Source organism: Loxodonta africana, chromosome 6 (genome assembly GCF_030014295.1).
Source record: "Loxodonta africana isolate mLoxAfr1 chromosome 6, mLoxAfr1.hap2, whole genome shotgun sequence".
NCBI classification, from domain to species: domain Eukaryota; kingdom Metazoa; phylum Chordata; class Mammalia; order Proboscidea; family Elephantidae; genus Loxodonta; species Loxodonta africana.
The window spans coordinates 45,227,053-45,253,364 of record NC_087347.1 but is presented as its reverse complement, the minus strand read 5'-3'; the positions used below and the strand labels follow the sequence as shown (position 1 = coordinate 45,253,364).

At 40.9% G+C, this 26,312-nt stretch overlaps 2 protein-coding genes across 10 annotated transcripts in view; one reads left to right on the top strand and one right to left on the bottom strand.

The window, feature by feature from the left end:
- PPIL3 (peptidylprolyl isomerase like 3) overlaps nucleotides 1–6,732 on the bottom strand; it is a 12,827-nt gene extending 6,095 nt beyond the window's left edge. Inside the window, exons 1-5 of one of the 6 annotated variants that reach the window (XM_010602536.3) lie at nucleotides 6,461–6,571; nucleotides 5,326–5,392; nucleotides 2,554–2,628; nucleotides 1,285–1,378; nucleotides 952–1,019 (exon numbers count right to left, since the gene is read on the bottom strand). In XM_010602536.3, coding sequence (XP_010600838.1) covers nucleotides 952–1,019; nucleotides 1,285–1,378; nucleotides 2,554–2,628; nucleotides 5,326–5,328 — 240 coding nt within the window. In that variant the 5' untranslated portion in view covers nucleotides 5,329–5,392; nucleotides 6,461–6,571. The other 5 variants (XM_010602534.3, XM_010602533.3, XM_064286838.1 and 2 more) reach the window with 5 other exon arrangements.
- On the top strand, nucleotides 6,621–26,312 carry NIF3L1 (NGG1 interacting factor 3 like 1). Of its 4 annotated transcripts, none has more exons than XM_010602544.3 (8): nucleotides 6,621–6,728; nucleotides 9,990–10,043; nucleotides 10,171–10,631; nucleotides 11,509–11,671; nucleotides 18,245–18,371; nucleotides 19,570–19,708; nucleotides 21,344–21,427; nucleotides 25,476–26,312. In XM_010602544.3, the coding sequence occupies exons 3-8, from the start codon at nucleotides 10,196–10,198 to the stop codon at nucleotides 25,658–25,660; spliced, it is 1,134 nt and encodes a 377-aa protein (XP_010600846.1). In that variant the 5' UTR covers nucleotides 6,621–6,728; nucleotides 9,990–10,043; nucleotides 10,171–10,195; the 3' UTR covers nucleotides 25,661–26,312. The 4 variants fall into 4 exon arrangements, with proteins under 4 accessions (XP_010600846.1, XP_023398265.1, XP_023398280.1 ...); XM_064286837.1 differs by lacking the exon at nucleotides 6,621–6,728 and adding an exon at nucleotides 6,735–9,177; XM_023542497.2 differs by lacking the exon at nucleotides 9,990–10,043 and having other exon boundaries at nucleotides 6,628–6,728.

Genomic DNA, 26,312 nt, shown 5'->3' with positions numbered 1-26,312 from the left:
CTAATTCAGAAAAAGTATGACTTGTAAAAAAGTATATCACCTCCCAACCCAAGCTCCTGTAACAAAAGTAGTATTTTCTTATGATAGAAAAGCAAAATGAGGGTAAGATAAATTACTCCTAGTCCCAACATCAAGAGATAAATACTGAAATGATCTTTTTTTCCCAGAATTTTTGCTGGATATATTTTAATGTAACTGAAATATAATATTATAAATTATATATTCTGATTGAGAATTGATTTTTTTTCTAATTATAAAGTTATCATTACACGAAGATAGAAAGTTTGAAAGACCACATAACTGTTAACTGAAGTTATGTCTGGGGAGTGGAACTGACTTATTTTTATAGGCATGCGCTAGTTTTTTTTAATTTTAGGGGAAAAAAAGGTTCTTTAGAAAGTTTGAAAAATATGGAGAAAATATAGCAAAAGAAAGAAAAATCCCTAATTTTACCCAGATGAAGACTGATTTATAGATACTTCTCTTTAACCTACCTGAGATCAACTGTAGGCATTAAGTTTAGACATCTAACGGAAGATGATAAAATCGGGGCTTAGTGATGGGCGGTATCGGCAGGAGGTTTGATACTCTGTCCTCCCCACTCTCAAAAAAGGCCAGTGACTCGTGGCCTTTACATTACTAACTAAACATTTCAGGTTGGACCTAAAATGAGTCCATTTAATATCAAGCTCCAGTATATCTAACTGGCTATGACTGCCATTTATATTTCTCTCTGATATCATTTACCAAGTGTGCAAAAATTACACATAAAAAAAAACCCAAAAAACATACATGTATATATATAATATATATACATACATACGTACATACATGCACATACGTATATTTCCTTGGTAAAGATGCTAATGTTCATTACAACAGCATATGTATCAAAATTCCCAGGCATAGCTAAGACATTAGAAAACAGACCACGAAGCACTGGGGATATACCTTAAGATATTCACTGTATTCATCCTCAAACTTCTTGCCCCAGATACTGTTACCTCCTCTTCCACTACCTATAAGACAAGCAAACCAAAAGTATCTAATGAAGGTTGAAAATGGTTCTTGGGATAGGGGTGGGGGTTTAAGAGACCCTTATTCATATTTTCTAAAACTTAAGAGCTAGTTTGGGTAGGTGCCAATAGCTTCTGCGTAAAAATTTCTTGCTACGGTAAGGTAGCCTGCTTATAAAAACTCCATGTGCTTTATTTTTTCCATTCTTCTTCTACCCTCTTCTTTATACATCCAATTCCCTTAATATTAACTAATGAAATAACTTACCTGTTGGATCTCCTGTTTGAACCATGAAACCCTTGATATTTCTATGAAAAATACAGCCATGGTAGTAATTACTGGCACAAAGAGCCAAGAAATTCTGGAGAGTAAAAATGGTTGAGAAATGATGCAGCAGAACAGCAGAAATACATTTAAGAAAAAGAACCAGTCATATTTACTGAAAACAGCAGAATATTAAACTTTGACTTTTAGACATTACTTTGGATAATGTCACTTCCCTTCTTAAAACACTTCAGTGGCTTCCTTCTGCTCTTGGAATTAAACACAAAATCCTCAACAGGGCCAAGCAGGCCCTGCATGACCTGGCCTGCTTCTACATTCATATGATAGTTCACCCTTCCCTGTTGTTTACTACGTTAACCCCATCAGCTGGCAGGCTTTCCCACCTCAAGTCCTTTGTTCCTGCTGTTTCTACACATGGAATGTTCTTTTTACATCTCCTTCCATGGAGATCCCTTCATTACCTGTAAGACTCAGTTTCAGTATCACTTTTCTGGCTAGGCCTGCCTCCACCTTCCTCACTTAAATCATCTCCCCCATTATTCTCTACCTCAACACTTTATTTCCTTTAAGGCATTGCCGCATTCTAAAATTACTTAATTTCCCCCCCTGCAGTCTTCCTTGCTAGAATATAAGCTCCATGAAGGCAAGGGAGTCTCTTGTTCATCACTGTATCACCAGACCCTGGCAAGACAGCCTTACATAAGTAACTACTGGATGAATGAGTACATACCAGTGACTCTTCTTCCTTCTACCTTTGTCATTTAAACAGGTGAAACAATGAACAGTTCTCTTATCTGATATCCTAACAATTCTCTACCTTTCCTGAGGAAAATGAGTCAAAAAAAAAGATATCAACCACTCTACAGTTTCCATACTGAGTCGATTCCATAGGGTTTTCAAGGCTGTGACCTTTCGGAAGTGGATCGCTAGGCCTTGTCTTCCGATGCATCTCTGAGGTGGGTTCCAACCACCAATCTTTTGGCTAGTAGTCAAGCGCTTAACTACTTGCATTACACAGGGACTCCTACTCTATGCTTAGAGAAAAACTATCTACCATTTCTTTGATCTACCTTTGATATGGTAAAAGGTAAGGAAATTAGGCCAGAAATTATAATGGCTGGTTCTTCCTGACCACAGTTTCACAAAAAAGTTTTTTTCTATTGTTACTGTCTTAGGGTTAGGTGATTCAATTTCAAAATGGCTATCCTGGTACATTAAACTAATTTTTCATATACAAATAATGGTACTCACCTCACAGGTTTTGGGTGTCCTCTCACAAAAAACTTCTATTTTAATATCACCTACATCTGTATGCAATGTCACAGACTAAAAGGGAGAGAGAATTTGAGAACAAGTAAGATTTCTTCACGTGACTTTATGCACTGTATTGTTTCCCTTACTGGACATCCAGTATGACAGTCTGAGTAAAAGGAGACGGAAAGAAATACTGCATCAGAGATGACGTTCACATAACAGCTCTAGAGATGAGTTATACTTCTTCCCTAAAATTTATTCTAACAGCAGGAAAAAATACCATAAGATAGATATAAATGATAAGATAGATGTAAATGTTAAAGTAAAAAGGTATTTATGCTAAAAATTGGAAACAAACATTGAGATAGAAATTAGTTTACATTTGAATTTTTTATCAGTAAAAACAAGTGTTATGTTACTATTATTGATTTAAATGGTAAATCACCAAAACATAGTTTCCACCATATCCCTTATGTAATTTTATCCTGAGAAACAGGGTTAAAAATCAGTTTTTCTTTTTTTTAATTAATTTTTTATTGTGCTGTAAGTCAAAGTTTACAAATCAGGTCTCTCATACAAAAATTTATATACACCTTGCCATACACTCCTAATTGCTCTCCCTCCAATGAGACAGCACAGTTCTTCCCTCCACTCTCTCCTCGTGTCCATTCTGGTAGCTTCTGGCCCCCTCTGCCCTCTCATCTCCCCTCCAGACAGGAGATGCCAACATAGTCTCATGTGTCTATTTGATCCAAAAAGCTCGTTCTTCACCAGTATCATCTTCCATCCCCTATTCCAGTCCAATCCCTGTCTGAAGAGTTGGCTCTGGGAATGGTTCCTGTCCTGGGCCAACAGAAGGTCTGGGGACCATGGCCTCCAGGGTCCCTCCAGTCCCAGGCTGACCATTGAGTCTGGTCTTTTTACAAGAATTTGGGGTCTGCATCCCACTGCTCTCCTGCTCCCTCAGGGTTTCTCTATTGAGTTCCCTGTCAGGGCAGTCACCGGTTGTGGCTGGGCACCATCTAGTTCTTCTGGTCTCAGGCTGATGTAGTCTCTGGTTTATGTGGTCCTTTCTGTTCCTTAGGCTCATAATTACCTTTTGTCTTTGGTGTTCTTCATTCTTCCTTGCTCTAGGTGGGTTGAGACCAACTGATGCCTCCTAGATGGCCGCTTGCCAGCGTTTAAGACCCCAGGCACCACTCTCCAAAGTGGGATGCAGAATGTTTTCTTAATAGGTTTTATTATGCCAATTGACTTAGATGTTCCCTAAAACCACGGTCCTCAAACCCCTGCCCCGGCCACGCCAGCTCTCAAAGAATTCAGTTTATTCAGGAAACGCCTTTGCTTTTGGTTTAGTCCAGTTGTGTTGACCTCTCCTGTATTATGTATTATCTTTTCCTTCACCCATAATAAAACGTATATGTATTTTTTTTTTTTTTATTATCTATCAATTTCTTTCTTGACTAAAGAAACAAGTATAAAAAGCATCAAAGAATTATCTTAGGTGAGGGGAAGGACAACACACAATACAAGGGAAGTCAGCACCAGTAGACTAAACCAAAAGCTAAGAAGTTTCCTGAACACAACGAAACACTTCGAGGGACAGAGTAGCAGGGACGGGGGTCTGGGGACCATGGTTTCAGGGGACACCTAGGTCAACTGGCATGACAAAGTTTAGTAAGAAAATGTTCTGCCTCCCACTTTGGTAAGTGGCATCTTAAAAGCTAGCAAGTGGCCATCTAAGATGCATCAATTGGTCCCAACTCACCTGGAGCAAAGGAGAATGAAGAGCACTAAAGACACAGGAAAATGTTACCCCAAAAGACAAAAGAGTCCATCAATCTGAGACCAGAAGAACTAGATGGTGCCCAGCTACCACCAGTGACCACCCTGAGAGGGAACACAACAAAGAGTCCCTTACAGAGCAGTAGAAAAGGGTGATGCAGAACTCAAATTCTAATAAAAAGACCAGATTTAATGGTCTGAGACTAGAGGAACCCCAGAACACATGGCCCGCAGACTCTCTGTTAACCCAGAACTAAAACCATTGCTGAAGCCAACTCTTCAGACATTGATTAGATTGGATTACAAAACGTAACACTCATGAAGAATGTGCTTCCTAGTTCAAGCAGATACACGAGACTAAATGGGCACCTCCTGGCAGGCGGCAGGTTGAGAAGGCATAAGGGGATAGGAGCTGGTTGAATGGACACAGGAAACACAGGGTGGAAAGGGAGAGTGTGCTTTCACATTATAGGAATCGCAACTCATTCCAGAGAGGGGAGAAAACTATTTTGAGGCTTTCTTTTTTCTTCTCCTTACAATAATATCTAGCAGTCAGGAGGTATGGCCAGGTAGAAGGTAGAGGATAGGTGGGGGTGGGGCAGGGCACTATTCTCATTGCTTATCTTCTACTTCAAGTTAGAACCCACTGCCTTCAAGTCCATTCTGTTTAGCAGTGAAGCACTTTGACCACTGTGCTACCAGGGCTTATCATACATGGTTATACTGTTCTGCTCCTCCAACTCCCCCTTTCCATCTCTAATAATCTTTTTTCCATAAAAGGTAAATTCTGTGCATTTTAAGTGAAAACATTAAAGAATTTAAAAATAATTTTGCTGTTTTGTTTTTGTTTGGCATCATTCTACACTGTATGCCTCTACATCCTACTTTTTCTCCAACTTGGTGCTGAAATTTTCATGCAATTTTATTTCCCTTGACTGGATTTCTAGAACTTACACGCATTCAAAAATATTCTACAAAACTTACCATTCTTCTTAATGGTTTCAGGAAGCACTGTTACTTAATGTATCACAGTGCTTCTGAGAAAGTGAGTCTGTTTGTAAAAAACAAGAGCAAAAAAGAATTGTTTTTTTCCTCTTAATTCACGCTTGCTTATTGTGTATATTAATAAGAAAAAGCCTCAAAGAGCATTCCCCACGTAATACAAATCTGGTTATAGACGTAGTGAGGAGGTCCTGAATATACTTCCTCTCCCTCACTCTTCTTCCAGAGCCTCCTTGTAAGTCTTCCAACAAGTCAGGCACACTCCCCCTCCTGAGGGTGTCAGCACTGGATGTTCCCTTTCCCTGGATCCCTCACACTTAGACATTAGTACTGCCGATTCCCTCACCGCCAAGTCTGCTCAATGTCAGGTCTCACTGACCTGTAAATCCTATTTAAAATTGTTTTAACCCTCCTACCTGCCCTATTTCCTTTTCCCATCACACTTATCACTAACATACTATACACTTTCCTTATTTAAAGTGTCTCTTTCCAACACCACCTCAACCCCAAATGTTCACTCAGAAGTATCCCAAGAACTAAAACACCCGTTGTCGAATCGATTCCGGCTCACAGTGACCTATAGGACAGAATAGAACTGCCCTGTAAGGTCTACCAAGGAGCGCCTGGTGGATTCGAACTGCCGACCCTTCCGGTTAGCAGCCGAGCTCTTAACCACGGCGCCACCAGGGATCCAAGAACAAGAACTAAGATAGTGTCTATCATATAGTTAGCGCTCACCAAGCACTTGAATAAGCAAATGAAAGGATTAAAACCGTCCATACTTAATTCGGAGCTCTGGTGGAACTGTGGTTAACAGGTTGCTAAACAAAAGGTCTGCAGTTCGGATCCACCAGCCCCTCCTTGGAAACCCTGTGGGGCAGTTCCAATCTGTCCTATAAGGTCGCTATGAGTCGGAACCGACGCGACGGCAACGGGTTTTTTATACTTCACCATTTCAGTTAAGCAAAGCCGTTGCATAAAACAGAAGATGGAGCCGGTGATGTTCGCACGACTCCGGTCGCCGGAAGTTATAGTTTTTTGGCCACCGGAAGTTGGACGCGGGGCCCCTAACAGAGGACGCTCTTTCTTACAAGTTCCTTCGGTCCTCCGTTCTTACCTGGCTCAAATCAAATCGACTAGAAAAAGGGAACCATGGGACACGCTTGACAGTGAAAGGAAAAAAAAAAAAAGAAGCTCTTAATAATTACACTAAAACAAGAATCGTAACTCGGAGCTATCCTGGGCCACCTGTATAAGTGCCTTGGTCTCAGCTGTAAAACTTGACGGACCACTTCCGTTCAACTCCTGTCCTCGGCCCAATCTTACAACACGGGGAGCTACTGCGCAGAGCCGGAAATGACGTTTGAGAGGCATTTCCAGGACGGGTGAGTAATGTACTATCTAGAAACCTGCGTGGATTTTCGATATCTTAGAGGTAGAGCCTAGTTAGGAGTTGATTCCGACTCATAGTGACCCTATAGGACAGAGCGGAGCCGCCCTATACGGTTTCCGAAGCTGTAATCTTTAGGGAGCAGATTGCCTCGTCTTTATCCCGCAGAGCCGCTGGTGGGTTCTAATAGCCCACTTTTCGGTTAGCAGCTGAGCTCAGAACCATTGCGGCCACCGGGGCTCCAAGTTAGGGTAGACTTCGGTTGTTGTTGGAGTGTAGGGAAAGGAGCGGAAGAGGAGGCCTTGCAGAGAACTGGCCTGTCGCAGGGGTGCATGGGGCGGGGGTCCTGACTCCTGGGGTTACTGGCTGTGCCACCTGGCGCTCTTCAGTGCCCAGGAAAAGGTGCTGCGGTGGAACTGACATGAAGGGTAGATGAGAACCTAAGAGGGAATAGTTTGCAGGTTGGGAAAAAAAAAAACCTTAATGTTAGTAAACAGTAGCAGTCACAGTGTTTACTCTGGGCCGGTCATTGTTCACGGCACAATACCTTTTGAATTTTCGTGACAATCATATCAGCTGGGCACTATTATTTACATTTCTTTTTTTCAGACGGGAAAACTGTAAAGGTAATTTGCCCGTGGTTGACATCTGTGCCTTTGGGGTTCAGTCTGGCTTCAGAGTCAGTGCTCTTAACCACCATGCTGTGCTGCCTCTCATTGTCGTTAACTGCGGCTTGAAGCCAAGTAGCCTCGCAGTATCCTAATCTATGCAATGGGAATGTTCTACCATGTTTCCACGGTCTCTTTCAAATATAACAGTAAATAACTCAAAATCAGCGTGGTGGCCTACTGGGACTTCACTTTACCTCTTGCTAGACTTAGAAGAATCTAGCGAGTGGATGTGGTAACAGAATCATTAGATCTTCCAAGTCCTCAGGCTCGCGTTGTTTTTCCAGGCTTTGCACATAAGTATCCATATCCTAATGAAATACTTTCTGCTGTAAAAATGTTGGAAAAAAGTTTTTTTCTTGAAATCATTGGGTTCTGAATGTTTCATTACATTTACAATTGGCTGTGCTTTCTTGTTAAGGAGCCCTGGCGGAGCAGTGGTTAAGTGCTTGGCTGCAGCCTAAAGATGGGTGATTCAGACCCACCAGCTGGGTCTGCAAGAGGAAGATGTGGCAGCCTACTTCCCTAAAGATTGTTGTAGTTAGGTGCCATTGAGTCATTCTGGCTCATAGTGACCCTATAGGACAGAGTAGAACTGCCCCATAGGGTTACCTGTAGGGCAGAGTAGACCTGGGTTTCCAAGGAGCAGCTGGTGGATTTGAACTGCCAGCCTTTTAGTTAGCAGCCATAGTAGCAGAGATCTTAACCACTGTACCACCAGGGCGTCTCCCTAGAGATTACAGCCTTGGAAACCTTATGGGGCAGTTTTACCATTTTCCTATAAAGTTGATATAAGTCAGAATTCACTAGAGGGCAGTGTGTTTTTTTAATATCAATCGTGCATACCAGAAGATGTTTTTCTTCCAAAACCAAAAATTTTTATAGATATTAAATTTAAGAACAGAGTTGACAGTGTTATTTTTGTGGTTATTTGGTTAATCATTTACTGATTTTAATTTGTCACCTTTCATATTTTAGAGCCAGCAAATTTTTCCCAGCTCCACAATTTCCTTTTTTAGTCCTCTACCTTTCCTTTTTTTGCCAACCTTTCCAATTTTTGTTGGCTGTAGATGTCTAGAAGGCTTACAGGCTGTGTAGGCAACGTACCTACACCGTTAGCTCTCCCACCTCTTGAGTGTGGCTTTTGTGCTGTAGGTGTTAATGGTTCAGGAGCAGAAGCTCCTGCCTTTTCCTGGCCATGACCCTGCCCATTCAGAAGAGTGACCCACTAATGCATCCCATGATACTGGCTGCTGATAAAGCAATTGATTTTTTAAAAAATATTATTATTATTTTGGTAAAGCACTTTTGCCAGTATGTACCACCCTAACTCCAAATTGGAAACCCTGGTGGCGTAGCAGTTAAGAGTTACAGCTGCTAAACAAAAGGTCGGCAGTTGGAATCCACCAGGCTTTCCTTGGAAATCCTATGGGGCAGTTCTCCTCTGCCCTGTAGGGTCACTATGAGTCAGAATCGACTCGATGGCAACTGGTTTGGTTTTGGTTTTGGTTTAACTCCAAATTAAGGAGCCTGGCGGTACAGTAGTTAAGCACGCTTGGCTGCTAACTGAAAGATTTCAGTTCAGACCTACCAGCCGCTATGATGGAGAATGATGTGGCAGTCTACTTCTGTAAAGATTTCAGCTTTGGAAACACTACGGGGCAGTTTTACTTTGTCCTATAGCGTCGCTATGAGTCGGAATTGACTCCATGACAGTAGGTTTGTTTTTTTGGTTTTAACTCCAAATTCTGCAAGGAAGGAGGAGACTGCCATTCTGTGAGTAAACATTAGTGCCTACCTATGCTGGTGATACTGGGATTTAGAAAACATAGTTCTTTAATTTTTTTTTTTTTTTGCTTTCAGTGAAAGTTTACCATTCAGCTTCTCCCACAAAAACTTACACACTCATCGTCATATGATCCTAGTTGCTCTTTCTACAATGTAACAGCACATTCCTTCTCTTGTCCTTGTATTTCCCGTGTCCATTCAACCAGCTCCTGTCCACCTCTGCCTTCTCATCTCACCTCTGGACAGGAGCTGCCCACATGGTCTCATGTGTCTACTTGAGCTAAGAAGCACACTCCTCACCATTATCATTTTATGTCTTACAGTGCAGTCTAATCTTTGTCTGAAGAGTTGGCTTCGGGAATGGTTTTAGTTTTGGGCTAACAGAGAGTCTGGGGGCCATGACCTCTCAGGTCCCTACAGTCTCGTCAGACCATTAAATCTGATCTTTTAGAAAACATAGTTCTTACTCTCAAGTAACTTTAGCATAGTGGGGAGACAACAGGAATATAACATGATGAGAATACAGAAGAGGAGCACTAAAAAAAGATTTGTCAGGAAAAGCTTTATGTAGGAAGTTCAAGTGGGCTTGGAAGGAAGGAAAATATTTAGGGAAATGGAAAAGGGAGGAGAGTGCTGGAGGGCAGGGGTAAGGAGAACAAGGGCGTGTGTGTGTGGTGGCGGGGAGCAGGGGTGAACATTTGTGTATTATGTACCAGGCTTGTGGTAGGTGACTTACATATGTTAATGCATTTGGTTCTCAAGTGGCCTGTGAGACAGATTGTAGTATCTCCATTTTGCAGATGAGAAAACAAGCTCAGAGAAGTTAAATGACGTGCCCAAGATACCATGTGCTGGTAAGTAGCAGAGCCAGTATTTGAACCCAGGTCTGTTGACTGCAGCTCTTTTGTCCGTGTACTTTCGGCCTAAAGGCCTGGGCCTAATGCATACATATGTGCCACTTTCTGTTTTTTGTCACATCAGATACTCAGCTTTTCCTGATTTCTGTATGTTGTCATCTGGCATACGTCTGGTCACCAGGAAGGTGCAGCTCATCCATTCCCTGAACTGCACTTCTTCCCGTTCCTTCATGGATTTGAAAACTCTCATTTCCTCCTTGGATGACTTTGCATCCCTCTCATTTGCTGAGAGTTGGGACAATGTTGGATTACTGGTAGAGCCAAGCCCACCACATACTGTAAACACACTCTTCCTGACCAATGACTTGACTGAGGAAGTGATGGAGGAGGCACTGCAAAAGAAGGCGGATCTCATTCTCTCCTACCACCCACCTATTTTCCGGCCCTTGAAGCATATAACCTGGAAAACCTGGAAGGAGCGCCTGGTGATCCGGGCTCTGGAGAATAGAGTCGGTATCTATTCTCCTCACACAGCCTATGATGCTGCTCCCCAGGGAGTCAACAGCTGGTTGGCTAAAGGACTTGGTGAGAAGCCTCTTGTTTTTTCGTATTTCATCTGTACAAATCATTTGAAAATTTAGAATGTCTTTCTAGTGAACTTTTAACTGCTTTATTGAAAAATTAAAATATAGTTACATAATGTATTTTAAGAGAATGTGACTAAAAAGTAATGTTGCTGAACTCTGGCCGTTGCATTTGAAAAATAAAACATTTTTATCTTTAATGAATAAGGAGGGCATTGGAAGTCATGATTGCTGGACCGAGCTTCCTGGATTCCCCATTTGGGTGGCATAGTGCCTCAAACATAGACACACAAAAAATGCCTGTTAAATTGTATCGAAAGCTCAGGCCGCTCCAAAATGCATTTCATGGGTCAGTCACATAGATGATTAGGCTTTAATTGAATGCTTGCTTATGCCCAGCACAATGAGGGAATTCAGCATTTGTGTTCTAGCTTTATTTTAATTAATCTTTTTTATTTACTCATTTTTAGTTGAAGTTTTCATGATGATATGATCTGGATTAATGTGGCCAAGCAGATTATAAGCATTCAGAGCCTGAATCATGATTTACATAAGTAGATTTACCAAGCAGTAGATAATTCTCTATGTCATTTTAAACTCCATGAGTCAGTCTTTCTTGTCCAAGTATTTTTGGTATTTAAGAGCCTTCTGGAAAATACTTTGAAAATAAATATGATTTTTTATATCTATACTAAATCCCTAGATTATGGAGACTGTTGGTGGATTTATATGTGTATATATATTACATTAACAAATGAAAATCTTTAAAAAAAAACTAGTTATAAATTTTGCCCATAATAGTTTATCTTACTTTTTTATCTTAAAAAATTAAAAAAGACAGCAACAACAACTCAATTTCCCCACATTTTTTCTTTTAGGAGCTTGTACCTCCCGCCCCATACATCCTTCCAAAGCTCCCAACTACCCCACAGAGGGAACACATCGAGTGGAATTCGGTGTTAACCACACCGAAGACCTGGATAAAGTCATGTCTGCAGTGAAAGGAATTACAGATGTTTCTGTCACTTCTGTTTTTGCTAGGTATAATCTATTTTTCTCTTTGTAAAGATCTTCTTTACAAAGTATCTTCTCATTTACATGTGGGTCCTAAGGGAGGAGAAGTATGGAATCTTCAAAACAACGAAAATAACAAGTAATATTTATTGAGTACTTGCTACATGGGAGGGACTATACTATGTATTTACATACAGTGTTTCTTATCCTCTCTGCAAGGTTGAGAGATAGTTTTTTTTCCTTTATAGATTGCAAATAGAGCCTAGTGATGTACTGATAACGTAAGACTTTATCAGGTCCCAGCAGGAAGAACAGGGCATCAGAATTGGAGGAAGACTCATTAACAACCTGTGATACGCAGATGACACAGCCCTGCTTGCTGAGAGAGAAGAGGACTTGAAGCACTTACTGATGAAGATCAAAGACCACAGCCTTCAGTATGGTTTACACCTCAATATTAAGAAAACAAAAATCCTCAAAGCTGGACCAATAAGCAACATCATGATAAATGGAGAAAAGAGTAAAATTGTCAAGGAGTTCATTTTACTTGGATCTACAATCAACACCCATGGCATCAGCAGTCAAGAAATCAGAAGACCCATTGCACTGAATAAATCTGCTGCAGAAGACCTCTTTAAAGTGTTAAAAAGCAGAGGTGTCACATTGAAGACTAAGGTGTGCCTGATCCAAGCCATGGTATTTTCAGTCACCTTGTATGCATGCAAAAGTTGGACAATGAATAAGGAAGACCAAAGAAGAATTGACACCTTTGAAATATGGCACTGGTGAAAAATATTGAATATGGCATGGTCTGCCAAAAGAACGAACAAATCTGTCTTGGAAGAAGTACAGCCAGAATTCTCCTTAGAAGCAAGGATGGGAGACTGTGTCTCACATACTTTGGACCTGTTATCAGGAGGGACCAGTCACTGGAGGAGGACATCATGCTTGGTAAAGAAGAGGGTCAGAGAAAAAGAGAAAGACCCTCAATGAGATGGATTGACACAGTGGCTGCAGCAGTGGGCTCAAGCATAACAAGGATTGTGAGGATGGCACAGGACCAGGCAGTGTTTCCTTCTGTTGTACGTAGGGTTGCTATGAGTTGGAACCGACTTGATGGCACCTAACAGCAAGAACAACAGCAAATCAGTGATTCTCAGGTACTTTAAAGGTCAATTGTTTAGTTATTTAGGGCAGAGATACCAAAATCTCTTCATAAGAGATTTTCTTTTAGGCTAATTTACCTAATACTTATTGAAGCATCATAAAAGCCAAGCTATACAAAGCTAGGACTTAATTGTTTTAAAAACAAAGATAAATATAATGACTTCTTAATATAATTGAAACATATGTCAAGTTATACCAAAAAGTTCTCTCTTTGATAAGTGATTTTTTTTAAGTGTCGATTCCTTATAGTAAAATTACTGCAAACGCCCTGGAATAATTTGGGGGAATTTAAGAATCTCAGGAAAAATTGTTTATGGGACTTTGGATAGATTTTAGTTCTGAGGTTTTTAACATACTGAAGTACTGTGTGAAATTTAAAAAAAAAATTAACAAATACTGTATGAAAAATTCATCATAAAAAATTCAAACAATACAAAAGTCCTCCTTGCCCCTTCTATACAATCTCAGTATCCTCATCTCAAGTTGTCTTCTGTTTTGTTTTCAGAGAAGTTGGTATTTTTGCATACACATATAGGGACATGAGGAAATGTGTAGTTTTGTTTTGTGCATTGCTTTCTTAATTAAATGGTATGCTATATTTGCCTTTTTTATTCAGCAGTGTGTCTTAAGAGACCACTCGGTTTAAGTATACTGATGTCATTTTTTTTTAACTGCTGTGCAGTGTTTCTTACTATGGCCATGCTGGAGATTCTTTACACATTCCTCTTCCTACAGGAGGACTTCTTTTTTAATTTGTAAACATTTAGTTTGTTTCCAGTTTTTCCACATTACAGAGGACTGCCCAAGTCTTACCATTAGGTTGGAGTCCAGGCATTGTTTTTTTTTTTTTTTCTCTCAAAGTTCCACAGATAATTCTAGTGCTGAAAACTACTCTTCCAAGTTATCTTTATGATGTCACTTAATTCTGGAATTCTGGTATTTTATATACAGTTTATGGTTAAATATAAAATATTCTTGATGCCATCTTTTTTGAGAGGGTCATTGCTTCTCAGAGGACCCCCACGTCATTGTTAATGGGGTATGTCCTGGATTGAATTGTATCACCCCAAAATATGTGTCAACTTAGTTAGGCTATGATCTCCAGTATTGTGTGGTTGTCCTGTATTTTGTGATTTTCCTGTGTGTGATAAATCATAATTTCTGCGTGTGGTTAAAGAGGATTAGGGTGGGATGTAACACCCTTGCTCAGGTCACATCCCTGATCAAATGTAAAGGGGGTTTCCCGGGATGTGGCCTGCACCACTTTTAATCTTACAAGAGATAAAAGGAAAGGGAAGCAAGCAGAGAGTGGGGTACCTCATACCACCAAGAAAGAAGCACCGGGAGCAGAGTGCATCCTTTGGACCTGGGGTTCCTGTGTGGAGAAGCTCCTAGTCCAGGGGAAGACTGATGACAAAGACTTTCCTCCAGAGCCAACACAAAGAGAAAGCCTTCCCCTGGAACTGATGACCTGAATTTGGATTTCTAGCCTACTACACTGAGAGAGAATGAAGTTCTCTTTGTTAAAGCCACCCACTCGTGGTGTTTCTTTTACAGCAGCACTAGATGACTAAGACAGGGTGCTTATTAGAAATGCATATTTTGGGCGTCATTTTAGTTCTATGTAATTAGAATGGAGTTTGCCTGAGAATCTTCATTTTAAAAAGCTGCCCAGGAGATTTTTGTATTCAATAATGTTTGAGAATTAACTTCTCTAGGGCTTTAAAGAAGTTTGGTTTGCCCTATCCCTAATTGGTAGCAGTTCTGTTTCACTACATCTGTGGAAGGAAGCATCTGTGATTTTAAGAAACTACCAAGGTTTCTGATACACAGGACGAAGAACACTTCTAGAACAGTGGTTCTAAAATGAGGCCTCTGGATCAGCTACATTAGCATCTCATGGGAACTTGTTAGAATCTTCTTGAGCCTCACACAAACCTACTGAATCAGAAACTCTGGGGGTTGAGTCCAGCAACCTATGTTTCAGTAAGTCCTCCAGGTGATTCTGATGTACCCTAAAGTTCAAGAACCAGTATTCTAGAAAATAGATGGGTTTGTGACTGAATGAGTTTTGCTAACTCCCTTGTTGTTGTTGTTGTTAGGTGCTGTCGAGTCAGTTCCGACTCATAGCGACCCTATGCACAACAGAACGAAACACTGCCTGGTCCTGCGCCATCCCTACAATCGTTGTTATGCTTGAGCTCATTGTTGCAGCCACTGTGTCAATCCACCTTGTTGAGGGTCTTCCTCTTTTCTGCTGACCCTGTACTCTGCCAAGCATGATGTCCTTCTCCAGGAATTGGTCCCTCCTGACAACATGTCCAAAGTATATAAGACACACTTTCGCCATCCTTGCCTCTAAGGAGCATTCTGGCCGCACTTCTTCCAAGACAGATTTGTTCGTTCTTTTGGCAATCCATGGTATGTTCAATATTCTTCGAAACACCACAAGTCAAAGGCGTCGCCTCTTCTTCAGTCTTGCTTATTCGTTGTCCAGCTTTCATAATGCGATTGAAAATACCATGGCTTGGGTCAGGCGCACCTTAGTCTTCAGGGTGACGTCTTTGCTCTTCAACACTTTGAAGAGGTCCTTTGCAGCAGATTTGCCCAATGCAGTACAACTTTTGATTTCTTGACTGCTTCTTCCATGGCTGTTGATTGTGGATCCAAGTAAAACGAAATCCTTGACAACTTCAATCTTTTCTCCATTTATCATGATGTTGCTCATTGGTCCAGTTGTGAGGATTTTTGTTTTATGTTGAGGTGTAATCCATACTGAAGGCTGTGGTCTTTGATCTTCATTAGTAAGTGCTTCAAGTCCTCTTCACTTTCAGCAAGCAAGGTTGTGTCATCTGCATAACACAGGTTGTTAATGAGTCTTCCTCCAGTCCTGATGCCCCCGTTCTCCTTCATATAGTCCAGCTTCTCATATTATTTGTTCAGCATACAGATTAAATAGGTATGGTGAAAGAATACAATGCTGGCGCACACCTTTTTTGACTTTAAACCAATCAATATCCCCTTGTTCTGTCCGAACAACTGCCTCTTGACCTATGTACAGGTTCCTCATGAGCACAATTAAGTGTTCTGGAATTCCCATTCTTCGCAGTGTTATCCATAGTTTGTTATGATCCACACAGTCGAATGCCTTTGCATAGTCAATAAAACACAGGTAAACATCCTTGTGGTATTCTCTGCTTTCAGCCAGGATCCATCTGACATCAGCAATGATATCCCTGGTTCCACATTCTTCTGAAACCAGCCTGAATTTCTGGCAGTTCCCTGTCGATATACTGCTGCAGCTGTTTTTGAATGATCTTCAGCAAAATTTTGCTTGCATGTGATATTAATGATATTGTTCTATAATTTCCACATTCGGTTGGATCACTGTTGGGAATAGGCATAAATATGGATCTCTTCCAGTCAGTTGGCCAGGAAGCTGTCTTCCATATTTCTTGGCATAGACGAGTGAACACCTCCAGCATTGCATCTGTTTGTTGAAACATCTCAACTGATACTCCATCAGTTCTTGGAGCCTTGTTTTTCTCCAATGCCTTCAGAGCAGCTTGGACTTCTTCCTTCAGTACCAGCGGTTCCTGATCATATGCCACCTCTTGAAATGGTTGAATATCGACTAATTCTTCTTTTGGGTATAATGACTCTGTGTATTCCTTCCATCTTATTTTGATGCTTCCTGTGTCATTTAATGTTTTCCCCATGGAATCCTTCACTGTTGCAACTCGAGGCTTGAATTTTTTCTTCAATTCTTTCAGCTTGAGAAACTCCAAGCGTGTTCTTCCCTTTTGGGTTTCCATTTCCAGCTCTTTGCACATGTCATTGTAATACTTTACTTTGTCTTCTCGAGAGGCCCTTTGAAATCTTCTGTTCAGTTCTTTTACTTCATCAGTTCTTCCTTTTGCTCTAGGTGCTCGACGCTCAAGAGCAAGTTTCAGAGTCTCTTCTGACATCCATCTTGGTCTTTTCTTTCTGTCCTGTCTTTTCAGTTACCTCTTGCTTTCTTCATGGATGATGTCCTTGATGTCATTCCACATCTCGTCTGGTCTGCGGTCACTAGCGTTCAATGCGTCAAATCTGTTCTTCAGATGGTCTCTAAATTCAGGTGGGATATACTTAAGGGCATATTTTGGCTCTCATGGACTTGCTCTGATTTTCTCAGTTTCAGCTTGGACTTGCATATGAGCAATTGATGGTCTGTTCCACAGTCGGCCCCTGGCCTTCTTCTGACTGATGATATTGAGCTTTTCCATCGTCTCTTTCCACAGGTGTAGTCTATTTGATTTCTGTGTGTTCCATCTGGCGAGGTCCGTGTGTATAGTTGCCGTTTATGTTGGCGAAAGAAGATACTTGCAATGAAGAAGTCGTTGGTCTTGTGAAATTCTATCATTTGATCTCCGGCATTGTTTCTGTCACCAAGGCCGTGTTTTCCAACTACTGATCCTTCTTCTTTATTTCCAACTTTAGTATTCCATTCACCAGTAATTACCAATGCATCTTGATTGCATGTTCGATCAATTTCAGACTGTAGCAGCTGATAAAAATCTTCTATTTCTTCATCTTTGGCCCTAGTGGTTGGTGCGTAAATTTGAATAATAGTCATATTAACTGGTCTTCCTTGTAAAAAAAAAATGGATATTATCCTATCACTGACAGCGTTGTACTTCAGTGTAGATCTTGAAACGTTCTTTTTGACGATGAATGCAACACCAATCCTCTTCGAGTTATCATTCTCAGCATAGTAGACTATATTATTGTTCGATTCAAAATGGCCAATACTAGTCCATTTTCAGCTTACTAATGCCTAGGATATCAATGTTTATGCGCTCCAGTTCATTTTTGACCATTTCCAATTTTCCTAGATTCATATTTTGTACATCCCAGGTTCTGATTATTAATGGATGTTTGCAGCCGTTTCTTCTCATTTTGAGTCATGCCACATCAGCAAATGAAGGTCCCGAAAGCTTTACTCCATCCACGTCATTAAGGTCGACTCCACTTTGAGGAGGCAGCTCTTCTTCCCCAGTCACCTTTTGAGTGCCTTCCAACCTAGGGGGTTCATCTTTCAGCACTATATCAGACCATGTTCCGCTGCTATTCATGAGGTTTACACTGGCTAATGCTTTCCAGAAGTAGACTGTCGGGTCCTTCTTCCTAGTCTGTCTTAGTCTGGAAGCTCAGCTGAAACCTGTCCTCCATGGGTGACCCTGCTGGTATCTGAATACTGGTGGCATAGCTTCCAGCATCACAGCAACACACAAGCGCCCACAGTACGACAAACTGACAGACACGTGGGGGGACTTACTCCCTAGCTTCATATAAATCTAATATCCTGTTATAGCAGGTTGTTAACTGTGGATTATTTAGAATACTTTTTTTTGGTATTTGTCATAAACCAAGGCGGAATGTTCCCCCTAGGTCTGATGATGAAGAACAAACACGGATCAGTCTGAATTGTACTCAGAAGGCTCTGCTGCAGGTGGTGGCTTTTCTCTCCCAAAACAGACAACTTTATCAGAAGACTGAAATTCTGTCACTAGAGAAGGTAATAAAAATTCTTATATTTGATTTTATATGACTGTACATTTTTGTTCAGTAAATACACATGTAAATTGTTAGATCAACAAGCCATTAACTATCCCCTAAAGAGGCAGAAAGAGACCATAATATGCCTTAGGAAACCTTGAAGGAGGGAGATGTTCCATGAGTAGATGTTTCTTCAGGGTTGCAGACTTGGCCTTTTCTTGTCTTAGACCCTCTGTTTGGACTTTGCATTTGCGCCTTTAACTTGACAGCTGTACATATGATGATCTTCACTTTCTGGCTGCAAATGCTTCGTCATGTGCACAGACAGACAGACCCGTTGCCAACATTTCCAACAGCCTCCTGGACATTTTCCACTTCAAGATATGGAGCTAGGTGTCTCAAATCCAATATATTAAAAAAAACTGACTTTATTTTTTAGCCTCCCTTCTTCCCCCTTTAAATCTCTTGTTATTTTTTATTTCATTGGTGGCATCATCATCTACCTTAATTTTCAAGTTTCCATAATGCTTCTCCTGCACCGTAAATTGAAGCTCATTCTGTCCCAAAGTCTATTAAAATGTGTATCTTCTCTATTAGCTCTACCACCACTTTAGTTGAAACTTTCACCTTCCTTCACTTGGAATATCAGTAGTCTCATAACTGGCTACCTACAGGCTTTTGGGCATAGCATACAAAGCCCTTAGTGATCTGGCCGCAGCCCAGGTCTCTAGCTCTTCTTCCCCATCGCATGCTCTGCACGCCAGCCATGCTGTCTGCCTTTCGACCGGCCCTCAAAGTATGCTCTGGGACATATCCGGCCCCTGTGTACATGTTCTGTCTAGAACGTTTTCCACGTTCTCACCCTACCCTCCCACACTGCACTTCATTCATTTGTGGCTTCCTCTCTGGTTCAATGCCCCAGTGCTTGTGAAAGCTTTCATGCCAGTTCCTCCAGGCAGCTCCCCTCCACCCTCCAGTCCCCCAGCTCATTTAGCTTTTGTCATTCCTTTGTGCTCCCATAACAATTGTACTTAACTTTGTATTAAAGCGCTTTGATTTTGATTATTTAAATGCCTGCCTTCCCAGGAGGCTCTGTGCTCTGAAAAGTCAGAAATTTTTCGCCAGGTTTGCATCCCCAAGTTTTAGCATGTGTATTTTATTGATCAGCATTTCATGTTTGAGCTACAACGGTGTTTCTAACTTCAGTTTCTCTGCAGCCTCTGCTTCTACATACTGGAATGGGACGGCTATGTACACTGGATGAATCTGTCTCCTTGGCAACCATGGTTGAACGAATCAAGAGACACCTAAAACTATCTCATGTTCGCCTTAGTCTTGGGGTAGGGAGGACCCTAGGTAAATATATGCCTTTTATTTTGCTAGCATATCCACTGATAACACTGGGCAAAGGTGAAACTCTTAGTTGTATTCATGTAAATGATAGAAAACATGCTAGCTGCTCATGGGAGATAATTGGTTACTTTCATCGATTGGGTTGGGCTGGGTTATGCTGTGGTATACATCTTCATGGCTTAAACCACAAGACTAACTTCTCAGTCACACTGCATGTTCACCTCACGTCAGCAGGGGAAGTCTGGCTGCTCATTAAAAATTGGTCACGGTTGCAGAGGGAGAAGGAGTTATGGAGGATCTTAAACCATCAATTCAAAACTCTAGAAGTGATACATATTACTTCTGTTCAACTCATCATCCAGAATTAGTGAATTACCCAGCAGGACCCAGGGAGGGTGTGAAGTGCAGTCCTACCATGTGCCAAGAAGAGAGCTGAAAATAATGACTGCTACAATTACAACACAAATCTTGAACTTGACAATACTGGTAATATTGTATAGTGAAGTGCTAGTAAATGGTCTGGTCCACTGTAGTTTGACTCTCATAGCCACTCTCTTTTCTCTGGCCTTTCCCAGTACTTCTGGGAACAAAGAGTGAACAGAACACTTGTTGGACCCCTCCAGGGAGCCTTGCACTGTCCTGAGCGTCTGAAGTATATGAGTGCCCACTGCAAAGGCAGTGGAGCCTAGTAGTTATGACTGTGGGCTCTGAAGTTAGATGACCTGTCTTCGTACTTGTCCTATTTGCTGTATGACTTTAGACACATTATTTAACCCTTCTGTGTCTCAGTCACCTCCTCTGTAAAATTGCGTTAATACTAAAACCTCATAGGGGTAGTAGTATAATGCATGTGACACACTTAGCACAGTGATTGGTGCGCATAAGTACAGTAAATGCCACCTGTTGTTAGCTACGTGAGAGGTGGTATTCTTACTTTATAGAGAAAAAAATTGAGGGTTCGGAGAAGTCAGCTACACCGGAAGTCCACAGTCACATCAAATGACTCATGGGAATTAGTTTCCAAAGAAAATGGATGGCAGAGGTGGGATCTGACTTCTGATCTAACTCCAGAGCCTTTTTTTGACATACCATGCTGCCAAACTAGAAAGCAGTAATAAAGTGTCCACTCTAGAAACCTAAGTGCTACGTACTTGTTGGATTTGGGCTTGAATGTTTGTTATTTCACTTTTCAAAGGATGCTCTTTGAAGATAAATACTAGATTAAGAAATACGTGACAAATCAATTTCAAGCATTTCTCTTTCTAAAGAGCCCTTTTCATTCCTCAGATTCCTCATCTGAGAATAGAGTACCTGCCTATCTCTCACTGTTGTCTGGAGACCCAGGTTAAGTTACTTTGCCTAGCAGCACTGCCATGAATCCTAGAGCTGGGGCATTAGTACCATTCAGTGGTTGTCCTGCGTGGGTTTGTGCAGCCATGTCCAGAGGGATAACAACTATCCCTGCCTTGGGATAGTTATGCAATACCTAAGATTCCTAAAAGTTAGCAAAATTTATATACTGGTAAAATGAGACCAGGAGTGAAATCTGCATTTCATTCAGGATTCTCGGTACAAATTATAATATTAAAATGAAGGGAAATTGTAACATGTTGGTCTCTTTTTCCCTTTACCTTGAAGAGTCCCAAGTCAGAGTTGTGGCCCTGTGTGCTGGTTCTGGGAGCAGTGTTCTGCAGGGTGCAGAGGCCGACCTTTATCTCACAGGTAGGACAGCCTTTGTATCTCTGCTACCCCTTTTTTCTAGACCCTTTTCCCACCTTGGTTTATTTTTTACAAATTCAAAAATAGCAGAACTTAGGACAGCATCAGGCACATAGATGGTATATAATAATAAATGTTTATTGAACCTGAACTAAAAAGCAACTGTACTGGAATTGGGGGACATACAGTATTCTTTGTGGAAGGATGAAATCATTTAACAATTTATTATTAGATTGTCTCTAAAACTGATGTTCACCATTTATTTAACCTGCCTTCTTCCTAAGGAGCCCTGGTGGTATAATGATTAAGCCCTTGGCTGCTAACTGAAAGGTCAGTGGTTCAAACCCACACCAGTTGCTCTGTAGGAGAAAAGACCTGGTGATCTGCTCCTGTAAAGATTATAGCTTAGGTAACCCTATGGGGCAGTTCTGCTCTGTCTTATATCGTTGCTGTGAGTTAGAATCAACTCAATGGCACACAACCACCTTCTTCCTAAACCTGACTTCTCTCAGATTTCATATCAGTTAGAAATGGATTCCTCTTTCTTACTCAGCCCTGTTTCAGTCAGTCATCAATTCTTATCACTTCTAGTTTCCAAATCTTTCTAGAACCTTTCCCTTACCTTCTATCCAGGCATTTGAAGTACTGCATCAAACGTCTAATCTTGGTTATCATCAACACACTCCCCTAAAATTCACTTCCAGCTGTACAAACTTAATGGCGTATCCTGACTAAAAAAACCTTCAGTGATTTCCTTCATCTGTCCTGATGAAGCCTGAACGTTTCATCTTCTTTCACGCAGTCTAGAATGCCTTTTCCTTGCCCCTTTCTTTGTACTTCTAGTGATTGTCTCAAAGTTCACCTCCTCTGAGAAGCTTTTTCTGACACTGTTCCCATCCTAAAGGAGCCTTGGTGGCTCGGGTTAAAGTGCTTGGCTGCTAACCAAACAAAGGTCGGAGGTTCGAACCTACCACCCACTCTGTGGGAGAAAGATGTGGCAATCTGCTTCCCTAAAGATTTATAGCCTTGGAAACCCTGTGGGGCAGTTCTGCTGTCCTACAGGGTCTCTATGAGTCAGAATCGACTTGACGACAGTGGGTTTGGTTGGTTTTGTCCCCATCCAGCCCCTAGTGGTCATGCCTTCGTTTTGGATCCCTATCACTGTCCTTAACCTCCAGCATGCATTTCCATTGGACAGTAATTATTTGTTTGCTTGGCTCCCTAAGCTTTATACTCTGTCCTCAAGGATAAGACCTAATAGGTACTGGTTGAATTTTTATTGAAAGAATTACTTGACCTAGTTACTACTCAGGGATGTGGCCAAACATGGCCTTTTATTCCTCCAAAGCATTTGGAGGCATTTGAAAGGGTCCACACTTTGTACACCTGATGCTGTTTCCACCTCTGTTCCTCCTTGGTGTTAGGAGAGAGTTAAAGGGTTAACTGTCCTTCTAGGACCAAGTTCTAGGGTTTTCACCTCTTTGGCCACTCCCTTGGCTCTTCTATGCCTCTCCTCCTCCCACTTGCATACTGTCATCCACCAGACCATCTTAGAAAGGCTGCTGCCTTGAAAGCATTGTAACATCCAGAAATATGGGGGAAGCCTCTCAAGCAATAAATTGAAAATGTACATGGCTGTGACCTGTTTTCTGTTTTTGAAAGATTTTTACAAGCCTTCAAACCAGCACCAGATGGAAACTTCGAGTATATGGGGAATTTCACTGAATCTTAGACCATCATATGTGATTATTTTAAAATTAATTTTAACATTTTATTTTGAAGAAATTTCAGCCTTATACAAAAGTTGCAAATAATAGTACAGTGAGCTCCTGTATGCCCTTCCCCTCGGTTACTAATGGTTATATTTTGCCACATCTATACATGTTCTTTCTTATGGACATCTTGTGCATGTGTGTGTATTTATATAAATTTGTTCCAAACCATTTTGGAGTAAATTGCAGACATGATGACCCTTCACCCCTAAATAAACCTGAAACCAAACCCGTTGCCATCATGTCAATTCCAACTCATAGCAACTCTATAGGACAGAGTAAAACTGCCCCATAGGGTTTCCAAGGCTGTAATCTTTACAGAAGCGGACTGCCATATCTATCTCCTGTGGAGCAGCTGGTGGATTTGAGTGGCTGATGGGTTTGAACCACTGACCTTTCAGTTAGCAGCCCAGTGCTTAACCACTGTGCCACCAGGGCTCCATCACCTAAATACTTCAGCATTTACCTCGTAGGAACAAGAACATTCTCTTAGATGTCCTGGAACAATTACCAAATGCAGGAAACTTACCATTGTTACAAGATTAACATGTAGCTCACATTTACATTTTTATAGCATTTCTTTTTCTGACCCATACACAATCCAGGGAGGAGCCCTGCTGGCACAGTGGTTAAACACTTGGCTGCTAACCAAAAGGTCTGTGGTTCGAACTCACTGTCCGCTTCGCATGAGAAAGATGTGGCAGTCTGCTTCCGTAAAGATTTATAGCCTTGGAAACCCTACGGGGCAGTTGTACTCTGTCCTGTAGGGCTGCTATGAGTTAAAATCGACTCATCAACTATAGGTTATACAACCAGGATCATACATTGCATTTACCAAATATGGGCCTCCATTTTTTTTTTTAATGAAGTTCATCACCCATCCTATGTGCCAGAGACCCTGGTGGTGTAGTGGTTAAGAGTGATATTTTGGCTGCTAATCAGAAGGTTGGCAGTTCAGATCCACCAGCAGCTCCTTGGAAACCCTACGGGGCAGTTCTACTCTGTCCTATAGAGTCGCTTTGAGTCAGAATTGACTCCAAGGCAATGGGTTTGGTTTGGTTTGGTTTGATTTTGGTGGGTCACTATAAAGACCAGTAGATGGGGTGCTTGTACCTTGCAAATGTACTAATTCTCTTCCGCGTGTCTTGCGCTCTCCCATTTGCTTTTCCTCTCCCTCAGCTGTCCTCCTGAGCTTTTTCCTTTGCCTTCAGGTATTACTGCAATGCCTTCACAGATTCCCCACTTTAATACCTTCTCCAGCCAGTCCATCTAATACAGTAGCCCAGGCATCTAGATTTGTCCTTCCTGAAGCATGGCTTCTAACCAGGCCACCCTAATGTCTTTCCTCCTTTTACTATACCTTTGCTATTACAGACTAAAATGTTTTAAAAGGTGCTTAAATAAAAATTATTTCCTATAGTGGAATGATATATACTGGGGGGGAGAGTGCAGGTGATTGAAAGTTTCTGGGGAAAAAACCTACTTTTTTCCTAAGAACCTTTTTCTTAAGTTTTTTATGCTTTCATGTCTAAATATATTTTAAAATTATGCTTTTTATGAATTGTACATTTTTGCTCTTAAATTTGGAAGTCATCAAATTCACAAATGGTGTTTTTAAAAATTCAAAACATCTGAATTTTTCCAAAATCTTTTCCCAAAAGATGAGGTCCTCTTTCAATAACTTCAAAATTTCTAGGAACTAAGTCGAAGGAAAATAATTCCTGTTTCTAATCTAGAAGTACCTTAAGCTCATTTCATCCTTATGAATTACACTAGAGTTGAAGCTGACAGTATTGGTGTTCACAAAGCTAAAAGGACTCTTCTGGGAAATCTGATTAGGATATTTCTTTGGAGTAATTTGTTATATATATTATTTACATAAAAAAGGAACTTTCTGAATGCCCTGTTTTACTTAGCAATGGTCATTTATTTTTATTGTAAAAACACCTTGAACACTGTGCTGTTACAGGTTTGGCTCTTGCAGTATTAGATACTGCTAGACATGCCAGTTTCTATGAATACTTGTCTCAGGTCTGCCTAAGAGAAAGAAGCTGGGATTCTTAGTAGGGTGTGCTTGCTTGCACTCACATGCTATCTGTCTTTCAATTGAGGAACATGTAAGAGAAATTATATACAGCTTTCTAGATTTGTATGTAAACTAGTTCTGCTATACCACGTTTGCTTCATGCAGAATGCAAATTTGGTATTTCTGTTATGGTTCAGCATTCCATAGACTCTGTATCTCATGTGTAAGTATTTGGTCTTTCCTTTGTTGGCAGGTGAGATGTCCCATCATGATGTTCTGGACGCTGCTTCCCAAGGAATAAATGTCATCCTTTGTGAGCACAGCAACACTGAACGAGGCTTTCTTTCTGACCTTCGAGATATGCTGGGTGTTCACTTGGAGAATAAGATTAATATTATCCTGTCAGAGACAGACAAGGACCCTCTACATGTGGTATAATGCATACAGGGACAACAGGTTCACACGAGCTACAGACTGACTCCCGAAACTGTGTAGCATGACCCAGTGGAGTTGGTTATCTTTCCAGAGTGTCTTAGAGTCTGCATTTTTTTTTTTCTGGCGTGTTAATCTCATTCACCAAATGTTCTGTAGCTCATAAAGTGAAACCTATAATGTAACTATTACATTAAAGAACAAATATGCATGGTAAACTCTAGGAAAGAGTGCCTAAAATCTGTTTAACATTCTTAGAAAATAGCTCAAGTGATACTCTCCTTACTTAATTACAGGTAGGATATGTCAATCTAGCTATCTCTACCTTGGGTTAGTTTAAAAATAAAAATAAATCTAGCTATCTCTACCTTGGGTTAGTTTAAAAATATACCCTAACAATTGAGATCCAAACATTTATTGCTAGATAGTAGCCTCTTTGGGGTGGTAAGGTCTATTTATGTGTTCCTATTGCTATATCACAAATCTCCCCAAATTTCAGAATCAGGATGAGCTTTATTGGTATTTAAATTATGTATATACATTACACATATATGCACACACAGCAAGATCAACTTTGGCATGACAGTATGAGGTGCTTTGTTGACCCACTCCCCAGTGAAACTGGTTAAAATTATAAAAAAAAAAAAAAAAACCCAAA

Excerpts from the sequence above, each read along its gene's own strand:
- NIF3L1 (XM_023542497.2), top strand. The coding sequence starts at position 6,700 with ATGACGTTTGAGAGGCATTTCCAGGACGG. Across the intron at positions 6,729-10,170 it reads GAGAGGCATTTCCAGGACGG|ATACTCAGCTTTTCCTGATT; the intron begins GTGAGTAATGTA and ends TTGTCACATCAG. Across the intron at positions 11,672-18,244 it reads GTCACTTCTGTTTTTGCTAG|GTCTGATGATGAAGAACAAA; the intron begins GTATAATCTATT and ends TGTTCCCCCTAG.